At 48.2% G+C, this 19,867-nt stretch overlaps 1 protein-coding gene across 2 annotated transcripts in view; it reads right to left on the bottom strand.

Moving 5' to 3' along the window:
- The window catches only part of LOC119941990 (mitochondrial import inner membrane translocase subunit TIM16), a 161,341-nt gene that overhangs the window by 118,553 nt on the left and 22,921 nt on the right, over positions 1-19,867 (bottom strand). For both annotated transcript variants that reach the window (XM_038762618.1, XM_038762616.1), the window contains exons 5-6: positions 19,411-19,594; positions 15,683-15,759 (exon numbers count right to left, since the gene is read on the bottom strand). In XM_038762618.1, coding sequence (XP_038618546.1) covers positions 15,683-15,759; positions 19,411-19,594 — 261 coding nt within the window. The remainder of the gene's footprint in view (positions 1-15,682; positions 15,760-19,410; positions 19,595-19,867) is intronic.

Here is a 19,867-nt window from a genome sequence, read left to right as displayed (position 1 = left end):
ATTTATTTATTTATCTTACTTGTACATATCTATTCTATTTATTTTATTTTGTTAGTATGTTTGGTTTTGTTCTCTGTCTCCCCCTTTTAGACTGTGAGCCCGCTGTTGGGTAGGGACTGTCTCTATGTGTTGCCGACTTGTACTTCCCAAGCGCTTAGTCCAGTGCTCTGCACACAGTAAGCGCTCAATAAATACGATTGATTGATTGATTGATTGGTGTGGGCTGCCGACAACATTCTCAGGTTCGCTGTGCACTTTCTGACCTTACTGACGGCCAGCTCTTCCAAGTGGCCTTCGTTGACTAAGCCCTCTTTCCTCTTCTCCCACTCTCCTCCGCACCGCCCTGACTTGCTCCCTTTTTATTTATCCCCCCTCCCAGCCCCACAGCACTTACGTACGCAGCTGTAATTTCTGTATTTATATTAACGCCCGTCTCCCCCTTTAGACTGTAAGCTCAGTGTGAACAAGGAATGTGTCTGTTATATTGTTATATCGTACTCTCTCAAGTGCTTAGTACAGTGCTCTGCACACAGTAACCACTCAATTAATATGATTGACTGACTGACTTCAACGCCTATCAGCAAGAACAGCCCCCACGCCCCCAACTCCCCCCTCCCAAACCCCTCCCAAAACCTCTTCAATCAATCAATCAATCAATCGTATTTATTGAGCGCTTACTGTGTGCAGAGCACTGTACTAAGCGCTTGGGAAGTACAAGTTGGCAACATATAGAGACAGTCCCTACCCAACAGTGGGCTCACAGTCTAAAAGAGCTGACTTTGTGGGGGGGACAAAACAATCCCCCTCTATTATAATAATGGCATTTATTAAGCGCTTACTATGTGCAAAGCACTGTTCTAGCAGTGTGGCCTACTGGATAAAACAGAGTCCTGGGAGTTAGGAGGACCTGGTTCTAATCCCGGTTCCGCTACTTGTCGGCTGTGGGACCTTGGCCAGTCGCTCCACTTCTCTGAACTCAAGCCATCTCTGGGCACTTCAGGGGGCCCCAGAAAGCAGGCCCTTCTGCTCTGGTTACTTGATGGACGCGCTTGTCAGCTGTGTGACTTTGGGCAAGTCACTTCACTTCTCTGGGCCTCAGTTACCTCCTCTGTAAAATGGGGATGAAGACCGTGAGCCCCGCGGAGGGCAACCTGATCACCTTGTAACCCCCCAGCGCTTAGAACGGTGCTTCGTTCATTCATTCATTCCGTCGTATTTATTGAGCGCTTATTGTGTGCAGAGCACTGTACTAAGCGCTTGGGAAGTAGGGAAGCAGCGTGGCTCAGCGGAAAGAGCCCGGGCTTTGAAGTGAGAGGTCATCGGTTCAAATCCCGGCTCTGCCACTTGTCAGCTGTGTGACTTTGGGCAAGTCACTTCACTTCTCTGGGCCTCAGTTACCTCATCTGTAAAATGAGGATTAGGACTGTGAGCCCCACGTGGGACAACCTGATCACCTTGTAAATTCCCCAGCGCTTGGAACAGTGCTTTGCATATAGTAAGCACTTAATAAATGCCATTATTATTATTATTATTATTATTATTCAGTTACCTCATCTGCAAAATGGAGATTAAGACAGTAAATCCTGTGTGGGCGTGGCTTAGTGGAAAGAGCACAGGCTTGGGAGTCAGAGGATGAGGGTTCCAATCCCGGCCCCACCACTTGTCACTGTGTGACCTCAGGCAAGCCGCTTAACTTCTCTGTGCCTCAATTACCTCATCTGTAAAATTGGGATTAAGACTGTGAGCCTCATGTGGGACAACCCAGTTACCTTGCATCTACACCACTGCTTAGCACGTTGTAAGCGCTTAAATACCATAATTATTATTATGTGGGTTAATTTACTAGCTTGCATCAACCTCAGTGTTTAATTCAGTACCTGGCACATAGTAATAAAAATTATTATTATTATTATTATGGTACTTGTTAAACACTATGTGTCGAGCACCATTCTAAGCACTGGGGTAGATGCAAGTTCATCAAGTTGAACACAGTCCCTGTCCCAAATGGGGCTCACAGTCTAAGTAGGAGGAAGTAGGATTTAATCATTTTACATTTAGGGAAACGGAGGCACAAAGAAGTTAAATGACTTGCCCAAGATTACATACTATACAAGTGGTGGAGCTGGGAGCAAAACCCAGGCCCTCTGACTCTCAGACCTGTGCTCTTTTGACTAGGCCACGCTACTTTGGGCAAGTCACTTAACTTCTCTGTGCCTCCGTTGCGTCATCTGTAAAATGGGGATGAAGACTGTGAGCCCCACGTGGGACAACCTGATCACCTTGTATGGTCCCCAGTGCTTAGAACAGTACTTTGCACATAGTGAGTGCTTAACAAATGTCATCATTATTATTATTATAACTTCTACTTTCGTGCCCTCTCTCATCTCCCTCCTCTATGGTCCCCCTACCACTCAGCCCCACCCATCAACCAGACCTGAATCAAAAAAGGAGAACAGAGGGTCTCATGCCACAAACTCTAGATTGTTTTCCATGATGCTAAGCCCCCATAGGCCCTTCCCAGAAGGCTGAGAATTGGGGAGGGGGGGGAAAAAAACCTAGTCCTTCCTGCTGAGGTCAACCTTACAGCTGCATATCAAATTGAGGGATTTTAACCGATTTCTCAGACTTGGGGTGGAGCCACGTCCCCAGCTGGGTTGTTCCACGAGATGTCCCTGAAGAGAGCCGCATGTCATCCAGTGGCAATGGGCATGACAAACCGGGCGGGCCACATGCGGGGCCCGCGGGGTTAGCTGAAAACGGATGCATCGTGGGCCCAGGAGTTACACCATTCCCAGGCCTGCGGGCCACCTAGCAGCCCCGCGTGCCAGGGCTGAGTCAGGGTCAGCCCCGAAAGGGAGTCCAAACCCTCAGCGAGCTCTCTTTCTTTGAGGAAGTTCCTCCAGTCTCCAAAGCCCAGCTCTACACCCTCAGGCCCAAGCAGGGTACAGGAGGAGACGCACAGTGAGGCTGCAAGTAAGACACATTCTGGAATTCCAATTCAGTCAGTCGTAATTACTGAGCCCTTACTGTGCACTTGGGAGAGTGCAATATAAAACTATAACAGACATATCCCCTGCCCACAACAAGCAATTCAGTTTAGACTGTGAGCCCACTGTTGGGTAGGGACTGTCTCTATATGTTGCCAATTTATACTTCCCAAGCGCTTAGTACAGTGCTCTGCACATAGTAAGCACTCAATAAATACGATTAATGATGATGATGATGATTCAAGATGACAAGCCTTTGGGTGGCAGTGACCCCTGAGCCCTCCTGGGACATTCACTCCTCTCCCCGACCCCAGGATCAAATTTACTTTCATCTGTAAAATGGGGATTGAGACTGTGAGCCCCATGTAGGACAGGGACTATGTCCAACCTGACTTGCTTGTAATAATAATAATAACTATAATAATGATGATGATGTTGGCATTTGTTAAGCGCTTACTATGTGCAAAGCACTGTTCTAAGTGCTGGGGAGGATACAAGGTGATCACACTCTCTCACGTGGGGCTCACAGTCTTCATCCTCATTTTACAGATGAGGTAACTGAGGCACAGAGAAGTGACTTGTCCAAAGTCACACAGCTGACAATTGGTGGAGCAGGGATTTGAATCCATGACGTCTGACTCCCAAGCCCGTGCTCTTTCCATTGAGCCAGGCTGCTTCTCTTGTATCCACTCCAGCATTTACTACGGTGGCTGGCACATAGTAAGTGCTTAGCAAATACCACAATTATTATTAATTATTGAGTGCTTACTGTGGGCAGAGCACTATACTAAGCGCTTGGGAGAGTACAACATAACAGAGTTGGTAGATACAATGAACTTACAGTCGAGAGGGGGAGACAGATATTAATATTAATAAATAAATCACGGATGCGGAAATAAGTGCTGTGGAGCTGAGGAAGGGGTGAATAAAGGGTACAAATCCAAGTGCAAGGGAGAAGAGGAAATGAAAGCTTAGTCAGGGAAGGCCTCTTGGAGGAGATGTGCCTTCAATAAGAGGCACCTTTCCTTCTTCTGGAACCAAGCAGTCGGGGGAAGGAGGAAGAGGCCCACCTTGGAAGCAGGCAAAATGGGAGAATGTCCAGGTTGCAGACAGTTGTTAAGGGCAACCTAGATGTGGGATAGCTCCCAACCCAACCCCCCAAGTGTTTCTAGAACGGCTAGTCCCAGAAATAGGGTAGCCCTCATCCAATCCTTCTCCTCTCTGATGAAGGGCTAAAGTGTTCTGCACCCTACCTCCCCCATATTACCACTGGCTGCAGGGGAGGGAAAACAAAAGACATTGAAATCTGCATTTTCATCCTGCTGATGCTGCTACGGGGACCACCCACTACATCACTGAACCGCTTAAAGGGGCCACATCTCCCTGACATGCACAGAAAGTTGGAAAAAGTTCAGATTTTGGGAGGGAGTCAGGCTGGACTTTTAAAATCCGGCCTCTTCGGAGCTCAGCTGTGTATGAACTCCATTCAGTGCAGGAGAAATGAAGACTCAGGGAAAGGGATTTGCTTAGAGTCACAGAGAATGGGAGGTGCAAGGAGAGCTGAAAATGGACTCCAGGAGTTGCTATTTCCAGAACTACCCAGGGGGCTCAAACACGAGGAGAGACTCCTCCCTACAGCTGCAAACAGTCAGTCAGAACTGCTTTCTGAGCATATAAGGGATGCAGAGCAGTGAACTAGGTAGATGCTGAGCAGTACCATATAAACCAAGTGACACCCACATCTGTGGGGCAAACGGGCAATGGGCAAAGCTGCCTGACCTCCACCCTGCTGCTCTAAGCTGCCTCTGCCCAACTTGATTTGGTTACATCACAGGTAGCCAAATCAATCAATCAATCGTATTTATTGAGCGCTTACTGTGTGCAGAGAGCACTGTACTAAGCGCTTGGGAAGTACAAGTTGGCAACATATAGAGACAGCCCCTACCCAACAGTGGGCTCACAGTCTAAAAGGGGGAGACAGAGAACAAAACCAAACATACTAACAAAATAAAATTAATAGAATAGATATGTACAAGTAAAATAAATAGAGTAATAAATATGTACAAACATATATACATATATACAGGTATATAAGTCCCCACATGTGAGACAGAGCATGAGAACCTCTCTCGCGCGGTTCCAGGGCTTGTGATACCCTTGTAGACAGATGCCTGGGGCGCATGTGGACAAACTGTCCCGATCAGAAGCTGTCCCCTGGGACAAGAGTGGAGCCCAACAGGAACCTAGTGGATAGAGCACTGGCCTGAGAGTCAAAACGACCTGGGTTCTAATCCCGGCTCTGCCACTTGTCTGCTGTACGACTTTGGGCAAGACACTTCGCTTCTCTGGGCCTCACTTACCTTATCTATAAATTAAGAATTAAGACTGTGCCTCTCAGCTCTCCGAAGGCCACCCAATCCCGTTAGTGGATGGAGACGGACCTGACCCAATTTGCCTGGGGAGTGTCCATATGTAGGTAGTGGCCCTCCTTAGGCTTTGTCCTGGCCCGTCACTGACTTGTGGATCAGGCCCGAAAGGGATTGGTTGAGTGCGGAAATCTGCATCACGTCAGTGTCAGCTCTCTCCTTGGACCCCTCCACCAAGGGTCTTCTGGATACTTTCCTTAGAGAAGCAGCCTGGCCTAGTGGATAGAGCATGGGCGTAGGAGTCGGTGGTCGTGAACACTAATCCAAGCTCGGCCACTTGTCCGCTGTGTGACCTGGGGCAAGTCTCATCACTTCTCTGTATCTCAGTTACCTCATCTGAAAAATGGGGATTGAGACTGTGAGCCCTATGTGGGGACGAGGGCTGGGTCCTACCTTCTTAGCTTGTACCTTCCCCTGTACTTAGTACAATGCCTTCCACACAGTAATTTTAAATACCATAAAAAAATGTGGTCAGCAGTGTAACCTCCTGTGGGTGCTGCTGGGAAATGTGGCCCTCGCACTAGCTTACATTTCCAGCCTTTTGCAAATGAAATGCCCAGAAGCACCTGGCTGGGCCCCCAGATTTTAGACTTCGGAAAACTCCAGCAGGCTGCAAGACAGCTCCTGACTGTTCACAGATCACAAGGATCCTGGGGAAATGGAGTTAATTACAAGCTCTTCTGGGGACGAACCTTGGTTCGGTCTGGACCCGTAAGCTCAGGGTTCAAGAAACTCCAATTCCAAAGGGGCTCTGGCTCAGCCAGCCTCACCTTTGAGGAGTTCCTGGGGCTGGTGGGTCTCCTGGAATCAGCCCAGGGCCCCCTACCATCATCATCATCATCATCATCATCATCAATCATATTTATTGAGCGCTTACTATGTGCAGAGCACTGTACTAAGCACTTGGGAAGTACAAATTGGCAACATCTAGAGACAGTCCCTACCCAACAGTGGGCTCACAGTCTAAAAGGGGGAGACGGAGAACAAAACCAAACATACTAACAAAATAAAATAGATACTGTGATATTCCCACTAGACTATGCAACCTCCATACCACTTCATAAATGATATCAACCATACTTTATTGTCCCACCATAATTTTGGTCCTCTTTATTCACTCCCCTGCCTCCCACCACCTCCTAAGACCCACCCCCTTTTTCTTCCTGTCTCAGTATCCCAGAACAACCTGGTAATGCTAGGAGCCAAGTGGTCTTTAGTTCCTATCTAGCCAGGAGGAGTTTGGCTCTGCCAGGCAGTTCAGGTGCCTGAACTCTTTACCAGAAAGGTAATGTTGCCTAGCTTGGGCTACCCATTGGCAAGCCACCAAAGTTAAGCAAGCCCGCCTTCCTGGACAGTCCCCATGGCCGATCCTCTTCCCCCGAGATTTCACCGTTCCCTGTCCAGCCCACTGAGGTCCTGCTCCCAGCCGCTGCTGGCAGGTGTGAGTTCTCACTGAGCAGCAGCCCGCTGCTCAAAGCTGGCTGAGGGAATGGCTGAGAAAAATAATGTTAACACTCTAGCGCAAGAACCGAGTTACCAAACTTAGTGGAACTTAATTCTCATCTCCTTTAAGTATAGGGTCCAAGGAACAAGGGAACTTTGTAGTAGGATCTCAGGAGAGAAGCTCTTGAGAAGCAGCGTGGCTCAGTGGATAGAGCACGGGCTTCAGAGTCAGCGTTCATGGGTTCAAATCCCAGCTCCGCCAATTGTCAGCTGTGTGACTTTGGGCAAGTCACTTCACTTCTCTGGGCCTCAGTTACCTCATCTGTAAAATGGGGATGAAGACTGTGAGCCCCCCGTGGGACAACCTGATCACCTCTCATCCTATCCCGTCTGGACTACTGCATCAGCCTTCTCTCTGATCTCCCATCCTCGTGTCTCTCCCCACTTCAATCCATACTTCACGCTGCTGCCCGGATTATCTTTGTCCAGAAACGCTCTGGGCATATTACTCCCCTCCTCAAAAATCTCCAGTGGCTACCAATCAATCTGCGCATCAGGCAGAAACTCCTCACTCTGGGCTTCTAAGGCTGTCCATCCCCTCGCCCCCTCCTCCCTCACCTCCCTTCTCTCCTTCTCCAGCCCAGCCCACACCCTCCACTCCTCCACCGCTAATCTCCTCACCGTACCTCGTTCTCGCCTGTCCTGCCATCGACCCCCGGCCCACGTCCTCCCCCGGGCCTGGAATGCCCTCCATCTGCCCACCCGCCAAGCTAGCTCTCTTCCTCCCTTCAAGGCCCTGCTGAGAGCTCACCTCCTCCAGGAGGCCTTCCCAGACTGAGCCCCTTCCTTCCTCTCCCCCTCATCCCCCCTCCAACCCCCATCTTACCTCCTTCCCTTCCCCACAGCACCTGTATATATGTATATATGTTTGTACATATTTATCACTCTATTTATTTATTTTACTTGTACATACCTATTCTATTTATTTTATTTTGTTAGTATGTTTGGTTTTGTTCTCCGTCTCCCCCTTTTAGACTGTGAGCCCAATGTTGGGTAGGGACTGTCTCTATATGTTGCCAATTTGTACTTCCCAAGCACTTAGTACAGTGCTCTGCACATAGTAAGCGCTCAATAAATACGATTGATGATCACCTTGTAACCTCTCCAGCACTTAGAACAGTGCTTTGCACATAGTAAGCGCTTAATAAATGCCATTATTATTATTATCATTATTATTAAGCAGGATCTCTTGAGAAGCAGCATGGCTCATGAAAAGAGCACAGGCTTGGGAGTCAGAGGTCATAGGTTTGAATCCCGACTCTGCCACTTGTCGGCTGTGTAACCTTGGGCAAGCCACTTAACTTCTCTGTGCCTCAGTTCCCTCATCTGTAAAATGGGGATGAAGACTGTGAGCCCCATGTGGGACAACCCGATCACCTTGCATCTCCCCCAGTGCTTGGAACAGTGCTTTGCACGCAGTAAGCACTTAACAAATGCCATTATTATTATTATTATTATCATTATCATTATTATTATTACGGAAACATTTCCATCGAAGGCTTAAGACATCAGAGTGCGGTAACCAAAATGTCCCCAAACTGTGTTCCCGCCTCACCTTCAACTTCGCAATTCAGGGAATTCCTTAGGGGGCTTTGTGGTTCTGTTTTTAAGGCTCTGAGCAGAAGATCTTAAATATCTGGTGATGGTGACTTGTCCATCAGGATGGGACTTGTGTCTGGACCCAATCAGGGAATCAAACGTTTTCATCTGCCAACTCCTGGCAAAGTTTTCCAATTTCAAGGCCAAATGGATTGAAGTTTCCTCCCAGTCTCCAGGAATCCCAGCATCGCCATCTCAGTGAGGTGTGTGGGGAGAGCGCCATCTAGTGTCTGCAACAGCTTGAGTGAAGGCAGTGGCGACTAAAGATTATTATTATTATTATTATTAATAATAATAATAATAATAATGTCATTTGTTTAGCGCTCACTATGTGCGAAGCACTGTTCTAAGCGCTGGGGAGGATACAAAGTGATCACATTGTCCCACGGGGGGCTCACAGTCTTCATCCCCATTCTACAGATGAGTTAACTGAGGCTCAGAGAAGTGACTTGCCCAAGGTCACACAGCAGACATCATCATCATCATCAATCGTATTTATTGAGCGCTTACTGTGTGCAGAGCACTGGACTAAGCGCTTGGGAAGTACAATTTGGCAACATACAGAGACAGTCCCTACCCAACAGTGGGCTCACAGGCTGAAAGGGGGAGACAGAGAACAAAACCAAACATACTAACAAAATAAAATAAATAGAATAGATATGTACAAGTAAAATAAATAGAGTAATAAATATGTACAAACATATATACATACATACAGGTGCTGTGGGGAAGGGAAGGAGGTAAGATGGGGGGGATGGAGAGGGGGACGAGGGGGAGAGGAAGGAAGGGGCTCAGTCTGGGAAGGCCTCCTGGAGGAGGTGAGTTCTCAGTAGGGCCTTGAAGGGAGGAAGAGAGCTAGCTTGGCGGATGGGCAGAGGGAGGGCATTCCAGGCCCGACATGTGGGGGAGCTGCGATTAGAACCCATGACCTCAGACTCCCAAGCCCGGGCTCTTTCCACTGAGCCCCGCTGCTTCTCAAGATCCTTCTTCCTGAGGTGCTAGCTGACTTTTCACTTAAAACGCTGGGGGTAGGGGAGGTCGAGGCATTTCCAGGCACAGAGGGAGGACAGACGGACAGACACATACATTCAGCGGGGGAAAAAAATTACACACACACACACACACACACACGTGCACTCACACACACGTATCTATAGAGAAACACAGAAAGCAGCCAGGGCTTGGTGGGAAAACCAGGGCCTCAAAACCCCATCCCTAATGTATGAACGCTCATTGTGGGCAGGGAATGTGTCTTTTATTGTTACATCGTATTCTCCTAAGTGCTTAGTACAGTGCTCTGCACACAGTAAGCGCTCAATAAATACGACTGAATGAATGAATCCAGGAACAGAAGAGAGTCCAGACCAGGAGCCCACTTGTGACTCCAACTTCTGGCCAGCCTCCTGAGAGGGGCGGGATGAGGAGGCAGAGATCTGACTGGGAAGCAGAGTGGCCTAGTGGAAAGAGCCCGGGCCTGGGAGCCAGGGGACCTGGGTTCCAATCCAGCGCCACCACCTCATTTCACTTCTCTATGCCTCAGTTCCCTCATCTGTAACATGGGGATTCAATACCTGTTCTCCCTCCATCTTGGCCTGTGAATCCCACGAAGGACAAGGACTGTATCCAACTTGAGTATCTGGAATCTATCCCAGCGCTTAATAAAGTGCTTGGCCCATAGTAAGCACTTAATAAATAAGACAATTATCATTATTACCTATGGGGAGGAACTTTTGGCATCACCCCCTCAGCCCCAATCAATGCCCCTAGAATCGGAGGTCCTGTCCTGCACAGACCAAGTATCTCTCAATGTGACCGTGTTCCGACCCAACCCTCCCCATCCAGGCCACGGTGGTGGCTGCCCACCCAGCGAATTCTCTGAGCTGAATCCCGATAACTGAAAGCTGCCCAAACACAACCATGCCAAGAGTTTGTCAAGGCTGGCACTCACCGCCATGGCCACCCCTTGGATGGATGTGTGGGCATATAGTTTTTCATTGACCAAGATCCAAAGTGAACCTACAGCTGCACGTTTGGCTGAAAAGGCTAATGCGGGGCCAACAGTCTTGACCACACCAATCACCCAAACACAGACCAACCCTTGTGGAGATGAGGAGTTTGCAATGCTGGCTCTATTTCCAGTTTGGCCTCCATTCTACCATCGTCATGAGAGCCAACTCAACAGAGCGGCTCCTTTCTTGAGTGCGGTATCTCCAATTGGTCTGTCCACTACAGTTGCCCCTCAATGTTTAGCTGTGATGCCACTTGGCCAATAACTGCACTTTACTGCATCAAGTGTTCCTGTTTAGCTGTGATGCCATAACGCCAGTAACTGCACTTTACTGCATCAAATGTTCCTGCAGCCCTCCCCGCTTCTGTCGCTCCCATTTCCAATCACCGTTCATCAGTTTTTGAGTATCATCCAGCTGTCTGGGTAACTTGGGAGCATAAATGAGGGTTGGGAGGGGGTCACGCATTAGAGGGCAAGAATACTGGACCCAAGACGGTAAAGGTTATGGCAGGTGCATGGGTAGGGAAATAGAGCCCGATTTCAGCAGCAACAACCCCACTCCCTCTGGACACCATCACTCAGGGTGGGAAATGCTGGTTCTGGAGATAAGGCACAGAGAAGCAGGCTCACCGCGAGACAAGGACATGTAGTATAATGAGTGAAGATGGAAAAGATGTTAATAAAAGTAGTTTCTTCCATGAGCAGCCCTTACCTTGTGTGTCTCTACCACATAGGGGGCAGAAGGACATAACAAAAATAGAAGGCAGGAGGAGAAGAGGCAGACAGGCCTGAGAGCAAAACTAACTAGGCCACAAACATAAGTCACACTGACTATACTGGTTAGGCCAATGGTCTATCTAGGCCAGTATTCTCTCTCTCCAAGAGTAGCAATAAACCATCCCTGACATTTTTCCAATATCCTAAAAAAACTGTTTTCCTTATCTAAACAGTTTCTGAACTCTCTAAATCCTTCAACTTTTCCCCTTGGCAACCTATTATGGAGTTCTTAGCTATCCCTCCTTGAACTCCCTTCACAGATTTCTGTGGACCTGAATTCCAAATGCTTGCTGTGTATGTCCTCCCTGAGATGTAAACAAATCACCTGAATGTTTTATGAAATTACTTATTATAGGACTAAACTATTCACGAATGAACCTGCCTCTGATATGTTCTTGCTAATGTACTGGTTCAAACTTCTTAGGTCATTCCCCTTCATAAAGGTAAACCGCCCCCACACATAACAATCAATCAATCAATCGTATTTATTGAGCGCTTACTATGTGCAGAGCACTGTACTAAGCGCTTGGGAAGTACAAATTGGCATCACATAGAGACAGTCCCTACCCAACAGTGGGCTCACAGTCTAAAAGACTGTCTAACACCAACTGAGTTAAAAAGTATTTCCCTTTGCTTTGGACCTATCACTAACGCTCCAGCGACAATAAGCGCCCTGCTTCTATTTGGGTGGAATTCATAGAAAAGCAATGCCATCTTTATCCTGTTCAAACTTTTCACAAGTCTGTGGACTTCAGACACATTTCCTCTCCTCCTCTTTTCAGACTAAAGAGACCAAATCATTTTAAGCATAACCCATTTGGAAGTTACTCCAATCTCATACATTATGCTGGTTGCCTTTCTTCTGGACCTTTTTTAACTGTTATGGTCCCCCAGAATACACGGCCGCAGACGTGTACCCTGGATTCCAAAGGCAGACCTACCATGATAATGATGGCAAAATGAGGCTTTGGTTTTCCGAGTCCTTCCTGACGATGCCCAGAATTTCGCTGGCCTTTCTGGTTGTTGCTACCTTCTAAGCCATGAATTTGAAGAAAGAGTTTGACATTGACTCCGAGATCCCTTTCCTGAGTCATGAATAAAGGTTCACAGTCCATTGTTGCATAGTTGGAGTTTGGATTATTTATCCCTGGATGCAATAACCAGCACTGGCTCACATTAAAAGCTCTTCTGCCCACTCAGCTTGATGAGCTCTTCCTGTGGTGGATCTCCGTCATCCACGGTATTTGTTGAGTGCTTACTATGTGCAGAGCAGTGTACTAAGTGGTTGGGAGAGTGCAATACAACACAGTTGGCAGCCGTGTTCCCTGCCCACAACAAGCTTATACTCTATCCACCTAACATTCAGCACCCAGAAGGGTGGAGCGTTGATTTCTCCATGCACTCCCTCTTTCAAATCTTTTATAATGATGGTAAGCAAGACTGGTCCCCACACTGATTCCCGGGGAAATCTCATTATTTACCCTTCCCCTTTCTGAACAATGGCTGCTTAGCCTTACTTTTTTTACCATTTAGCCAGTTTTCTATCCATGTGAGATACGAATAATAATAATGATAATAATGGCATTTGTTAAGCGCTGTGCAAAGCACTGTTCTAAGCACTGGGGAAGATACAGGGTGATCACATTGTCCCATGTGGGGCTCACAGTCTTAATCCCCATTTTACAGATGAGGTAACGGAGGCTCAGAGAAGTTAAGTGACTTGCCCGAGGTCACACAGCGGACAGGTGGGGGAGCCGGGATTAGAATCCATGACCTCTGACTCTCAAGCCCATGTTCTTTCCACTGAGCCACGCTGCTTCTTTAGTCCCACGATTGCTATTCTACTGTACTCTCCCAGGCACTTAGAACACTGCCCAGCACCGATTCAACACTCAAATACTATTCACTGATATTCAGGTTTTTTTCTTTTTCTAAAGCTATTGAAGTGGAATTTCGTCAAAGGCCTTTTGGAAAGATAAATATATTCTTCCCACTGGTTTCCTTTTCCCCACACATTTATTGACCCTTTCGAAGTGCTCCAGTAGAGTGGCATAATGTTCCCATAGGGAAACCATGTGCTCGATTTTATATTAATTTTTTAAATGGTATTTGTTAAGTGCTTATAGTGTATCATCTACTGTTCTAAGAGCTGGAGAGATACAAGTGAATCAGGTCGGACACAGTACCTGTCCCACATGAGGCTTACCGTCTAAGAAGGAGGGAGATTTTCTAATTGCTTACTCATCCGAATCTATCGTGGGCCATTGGTAGGAGTGAAGCTCACTGGTCTACAAATTCCCATTCATTCATTCAGTCGTATTTATTGAGCGCTTACTGTGTGCAGAGCACTGTACTAAGCGCTTGGGAAGTACAAGTTGGCAACGTATAGAGATGGTCCCTACCCAACAGTGGGCTCACAGTCTAGAAGGGGGAGACAGAGAACAAAACAAAACATATTAACAAAATAAAATAAGTAGAATAAAAATGTACAAGTAAAATAAATAGAGTAATAAATACGTACAAACATATGTACATATATACAGGTGCTGTGGGGAAGGGAAGGAGGTAAGGCAGGGAGGATGGAGGGGGGGGGAGGAGGAGAGGATGGAGGGGGCTCAGTCTGGGAAGGCCTCCTGGAGGAGGTGAGCTTTCAGTAGGGCCTTGAAGGGACCTCTAGGGAAGGTGGACATTACATTGATGACCCACCTGGACACAGGCCCAGTGGCTGTTACATGTTCTTGTCCAGATTTCTGTCCCCACCTCTCCGGGATCCCTCAGATGGCTGCCACCCCACCAAGTGACTTATTCCCACCTAGTTGATCAGTTTGGTTTAAGACACCTTGCATGCTGATTGCGATTTGCTTCAGCACACCACTACCCAAGAAGAAACAACTCGTGCCCACACTCCGGGGTGTCCTGGATCTCGGCCTCTCCTTCTCCCCTTTCACTGGCCTCTTCCCTTTAGGTAGGACCCCAGGGCCAGAGCTGGGCCAAAGCTCCGAAACTGGGGTGAGTCACTAAGCCTCTAAAAAACCACAGCTGATGAGCGGGGGGGGGGGGGGGGGGGGGGGACAGCAGGAAAAAAGTTGGCCTGAGACAGAAGGAATGGAAATATTCCTTCAAGCCCAGCTGTTGGGATGCTGATAGGATTCAGGCTCACTGCCTACCTGCTGTTCGACCTGAAGGCGCCAAGAACAAAGTCACACGCCTTCCCCGCCTCCTGGCCTGCGCTGTGTCGCATCCCACACATTTGCTGTCACGGTGGCGGTTTGGTACGCGGGGCCTCGGAATGGGGCCGCGTTAGTTACTGTGGAAACCAACACCACAGTTGGAATCCCTCTCCAATACAGAAATGCAACTCTAATGTGGCAGGAGCCAGTGAGGAGGTTTTTTTGCTTCCGTTTTTTTTGGTTTTGCTTTTAAACTACACCCACTAAGGGACGCTGGGGGAAGGGCATGAAGCTAAGAAAAAGGCTGAATAAAACCCAAAGGAAAGCTTTCTGGATCTTTGCAATAATAATAATGATAAGATTATTATTATTATTATAATTAGAGAAGCAGCATGGCTCAGTGGAAAGAGCCCGGGCTTTGGAGTCAGAGGTCATGGGTTCAAATCCTGTCTCCGCCAATTGTCAGCTGTGTGACTGAACTTCTCTGTGCCTCAGTTCCCTCATCTGTAAAATGGGGATGAAGACCGTGAGCCCCCCGTGGGACAACCTCATCACGTTGTAACCTCCCCAGAGCTTAGAACAGTGCTTTGCACATAGTAAGCACTTAACAAATGCCATCATCATCATCATTATTATTATTATTATATAAAACGTGGCATTTGTTAAGTGCTTACTATGTGCCTAGTACTGTACTAAGCAGAGGGGTAGATACAATTCATTCATTCATTCAATCATATTTATTGAGCACTTACTGTGTGCACAGCACTGTACTAAGTGCTTGGGAAGTACAAGTCGGCAACACATAGAGGTGGTCCCTACCCAACAACGGGCTCACGGTCTAGAAGGGGGAGACGACAGACAACAAAACAAAACACGTGGACAGGTGTCAAGTTGTCAGAGCAAACAGAATTAAAGCTAGATGCACATCATTAATAAAATAAATAGAATTGTAATCAAGATCAGTCCCACATAATAATAATTTTGATATTTGTTAAGCGCTATGTGCCAGGTACTGTACTAAGCTCTGGGATATATACAAGATAATCAGGTCCCGTCCGACATGGGGTTCGCAGTCTTAAGATTGAAAAGGAGACTCCGGGGAAAGCTGAGTTAGCCCCAACTGAGTGGTGAGACGTTTACTGTGCACCATCAGTCAGCAGCCCTCCCTTGGCCTCCAAGGACACTCCTCCTCCCCCAAAACGGGTCACTTACTTTACAAGCTGTGCCAAGGAGGGCACCATCTGGGCTCCAGGCCACACTCTGGACTTGGTCCTTGTGGGCTTCCAGCTCTGGGAAGAAGAAGAAGAAGAAGCGGGAGTCAGAAAGGATCCGAGGGCTCAGGGAGGAACTTTACCCAGAGGTCATAAGGTCAGCTGAGGAGGAGAAGATGGCTTGGGCTTTCTCTGCCTCCCATCTAAGTCATTCATTCGTTCAATCGTATTTATTGAGTGCTTACTGTGTGCAGAGCACTATCCTAAGTGCTTGGAAAGTAAAATTCAGCAGCAGAGTGAGACAATCCCTGTCCACAAAAGGCTCAAAGTCTAGAAGCCCAGCGCTTAGAACAGTGCTTGGCACATAGTAAGCGCTTAACAAATACCAACATTATTAGAAGGGGGGAGACAGACATCAAAACAAGTAAACAGGCTTCAGTAGCATCAGTATAAATAAACAGAATTAGAGATATATATATACACATCAGAACAAGTAAAACAGGCATTGATAGAAATAGAATTATAGATAGGTACATATATACACAAGTGCTGTGGGGAGGGGGGTTAGAGCAAAGGGAGCGAGTTGGGGCGAGGTGGGGGAGGAGGGGGAGCTGAGGAAGAGGGGGGCTTAGTTTGGGAAGGCCTCTTGGAGGAGGTGAGCTCTCAGTAGGGCTTTAAAGGGGGGAAGTGTGCTAGTTTGGCGTTTGTGAGGAAGGAGGGCATTCCAGGTCGGAGGTAGGACGTGGGCCGGGGGTCGAGGCGGGACAGGTGAGAATGAGGCCAGTGAGAAGGTTAGTGCCAGAGGGGCACAGTGTGCGGGCTGGGATGCAGAAGAAGAGAAGGGAGGTGAGGTAGGAGGGAACAAGGTGATGGGCAGCTTTGTAGCCAATAGTGAGTTGTCAAGGACACCTGGGACAACTCCAGCACAGCCGCTGCCCCAGGATGGCCAGTGGGGAGACCAAGGGGAAATGGGTGGAGGGAAAGGTGGGTTCTTTAGGCTAGTTCCCTGGAGCAGGGGACACTAGCTGGGGCAGGCTCGGGGGCAGATGCGGGGTGTTTCTCTCGTTCTCGCCTGTCCCGCCATCGACCCCCGGCCCATGTCATCCCCCTGGCTTGGAATGCCCTCCCTCTGCCCATCTGCCAAGCTAGCTCTCTTCCTCCCTTCAAGGCCCTGCTGAAAGCTCACCTCCTCCAAGAGGCCTTCCCACACTGAGCCCCCTCCTTCCTCCCTCCCTCCTCCCCCTCTCCATCCCTCCCCCCTTACCTCCTTCCCTTCCCCACAGCACCTGTATATATGTTTGTGCGTATTTATTACTCTGTTTATTTATTTTACTTGTACATATCTATTCTATTTATTTTATTTTCTTAATATGTTTTGTTTTGTTCTCTGTCTCCCCCTTCTAGACTGTGAGCCCACTGTTGGGTACGGACCGTCTCTATATGTTGCCAACTTGTACTTCCCAGGCGCTTAGTCCAGTGTTCTGCACACAGTAAGCGCTCAATAAATACGATTGATTGATTGATTGAGGGATCTTATTCCCCAGGAGGCAGTTGCTGCTCCTTCTACAACCCAGTCCGCACATTTCACTCTGCTAATGCCAACTTCTCTCTGTACCTCAATATCGTCTCCCTCGTCGCCGACCTCTCACCCACATCCTGCCTCTGGCCTGGAATGCCCTCCCTCCACATATCTGACAGATAATTACTCTCCCCTCCCTTAAAGTCTTATTGAAGGCCCATTTCCTCCAAGAGGCCTTCCCTGACTAAGCCCTCCTTTCCTCTTCTCCATGCCCTTCTGTGTCACCCTGACTTGCTCCCTGTATTCATTCCCCCTCCTAACTCCACAGCACTTATCCACATATTTGTAATTTATTTATTTATTCATTCATATTAATGTCTGTCTCCTCCTCTAGCTTATTGCAGGCATGGAATATGTCTAAAATAATAATAATAATAATGGCATTTATTAAGCGCTTACTACGTACCAAGCACTGTTCTAAGCGCTGGGGAGGTTACAAGGTGATCAGGTTGTGCCACGGGGGGGCTCACAGTCAATCCCCATTTTACAGATGAGGGAACTAAGGCACAGAGAAGTTAAGTTACTTGCCCAAAGTCACACAGCTTACAAGTGGCGGAGCCGGGATTTGAACCCAGGACCTCTGACTCCAAAGCCTGTGCTCTTTCCACTGAGCCATGCTGCTTCTCTATTCTCAAAATACATTTTGAATTTCATTCCATTCAAAATCTCCTCATTGCCCTGTTGAGGAAGACTCTAGGCTAACAGTCGCATATAATCACCCCTCGGACTATCATTATATTGTCCTCTCCCAAGCACTGGGTACAGTGCTTTGCACACAGTAAGTGCTTAATAAATACGGTTGAATGAATGAATGAACAAAGGCTTCAGCACTTGGCTCCAGAATTAGCCTCCCTGGTTTGTGGGCAGAAATCAGGCCTAAATGCGGAGCTGTCTCTGGGACGGCAGGAGAGGCTTCTCTCCTTAATAATAATAATGGCATTTATTAAGCACTTACTATGTGCAAAGCACTGTTCTAAGTGCTGGGGAGGTTACAAAGTGATCAGGTTGTCCCGCATGGGATTCACAGTCTTAATCCCCGTTTTACGGAGGAGGTAACTGAGGCACAGAGAAGTTAAGTGACTTGCCCAAAGTCACACAGCTGATAATTGGCAGAGCCGGGATTTGAACCCATGACCTCTGACTCCAAAGCCCGTGCTCTTTTCCACTGAGCCACGCTGCTTCTCTGGGGAAAGGCCATCTGCTCCCACATGGCGGGGAAGTGAATTTGGCTTCTGAAGAGAGAGAAGCCTGACTTGGAGCGAAGGAGAACAGCTTTAGGAGAGCGGGGACAGGAGGGAAAGGTAAGAGAATGAAAGGGGAGGAAGAATGACCCAGGGTCAAGGGACACAGGCAGGAGAGAAGGAAAAAGCCAAACTCGTCCCAGACATATATTCAGGCTGGGCTAGTCATAAACATTAAAATAATAACTGTGGTATTTGCTAAGCGCTTTCTATGTGCCAGGCACTGTTCTAAGAGTTGGGGTGGAAACAAGCAAATCGGGTTGAACCCACCCAGGGCTCACAGTCTCAATCCCCGTTTGTCAGATGAAGTAACTGAGGCACAGAGAATAAAAATAATAATAATAGTGATGGTATCTGTTAAGCACTTACTATGTGCAAAGCACTGTTCTAAGTGCTGGGGTTGATACAGGGTAATCAGGTCATCCCACGTGGGGCTCACAGTCTTCATCCCCATTTTACAAATGAGGTAACTGAGGCACAGAGAATAATACTAATGATAGCATTTGTTAAGCACTTACTATGTGCAAAGCACTGTTCTAAGCGCTAGGGAAGATACAAGGTGTTCAGGTTGTCCCACGGGGGGGGGGGGGGGGTTCACAGTCTTAATCCCCATTTTACAGATGAGGGAACTGAGGCACAGAGAAGTTAAGCAACTTGCCCAAAGTCACACATCTGACCACTGGCGGAGCCGGGATTTGAACCCACGACCTCTGACTCCCAAGCCCGGGCTCTTTCCATTGAGCCACGCTGCCCCATTTTGCAGATGAGGTAACTGAGGCCCAGAGAAGTGAAGTGACTTGCCCATGGTCACACAGCAGACAAGCGGCAGAGCCGGGATGAGAACCCATGACCTTCTGACTCTTGGGCCCGTGCTCTACCCGCTACGAAAGGCAGACCCAAGGTACCCACCAGTGAGAGGCTGCTGCTGGGCTGAATCCCAGACCTTCACGGTCTTGCCGGCCGCATTCCCCAGCACCCCACCTGCAGTGGGGTGGAACTGAAGCACCTCCACCGGGCAGGCTTCGGGGCCCAGTGTCACCGCGGGGACGGAGGGTAGGTCTCTGCCCGCCTCGGGCAGTTGCCAAAGCTTCACCTGCAAAGAACAGAAAGTCCATGAGCCCCCTGGAAAAGGGGGAGCTGTCCCCTGCCCGGCCCAGTTCCCATCTGGCCCAACCAAGAATAATGACGGCATTTATTCTCCCCTTTTAGACTGTGAGCCCACTGTTGGGTAGGGACTGTCTCTATATGTTGCCAACTTGCACTTCCCAAGCGCTTAGTACAGTGCTCTGCACACAGTAAGCGCTCCATAAATACGATTGATGATGATGATGATGATTTATTAAGCGCTTACTATGTGCAAAGCACT

This window comes from Tachyglossus aculeatus, chromosome 21, assembly GCF_015852505.1.
Source record: "Tachyglossus aculeatus isolate mTacAcu1 chromosome 21, mTacAcu1.pri, whole genome shotgun sequence".
NCBI lineage: Eukaryota > Metazoa > Chordata > Mammalia > Monotremata > Tachyglossidae > Tachyglossus > Tachyglossus aculeatus.
The sequence above is the reverse complement of the archived record's forward strand: the minus strand, read 5'-3'. Positions and strand labels throughout refer to the sequence as shown.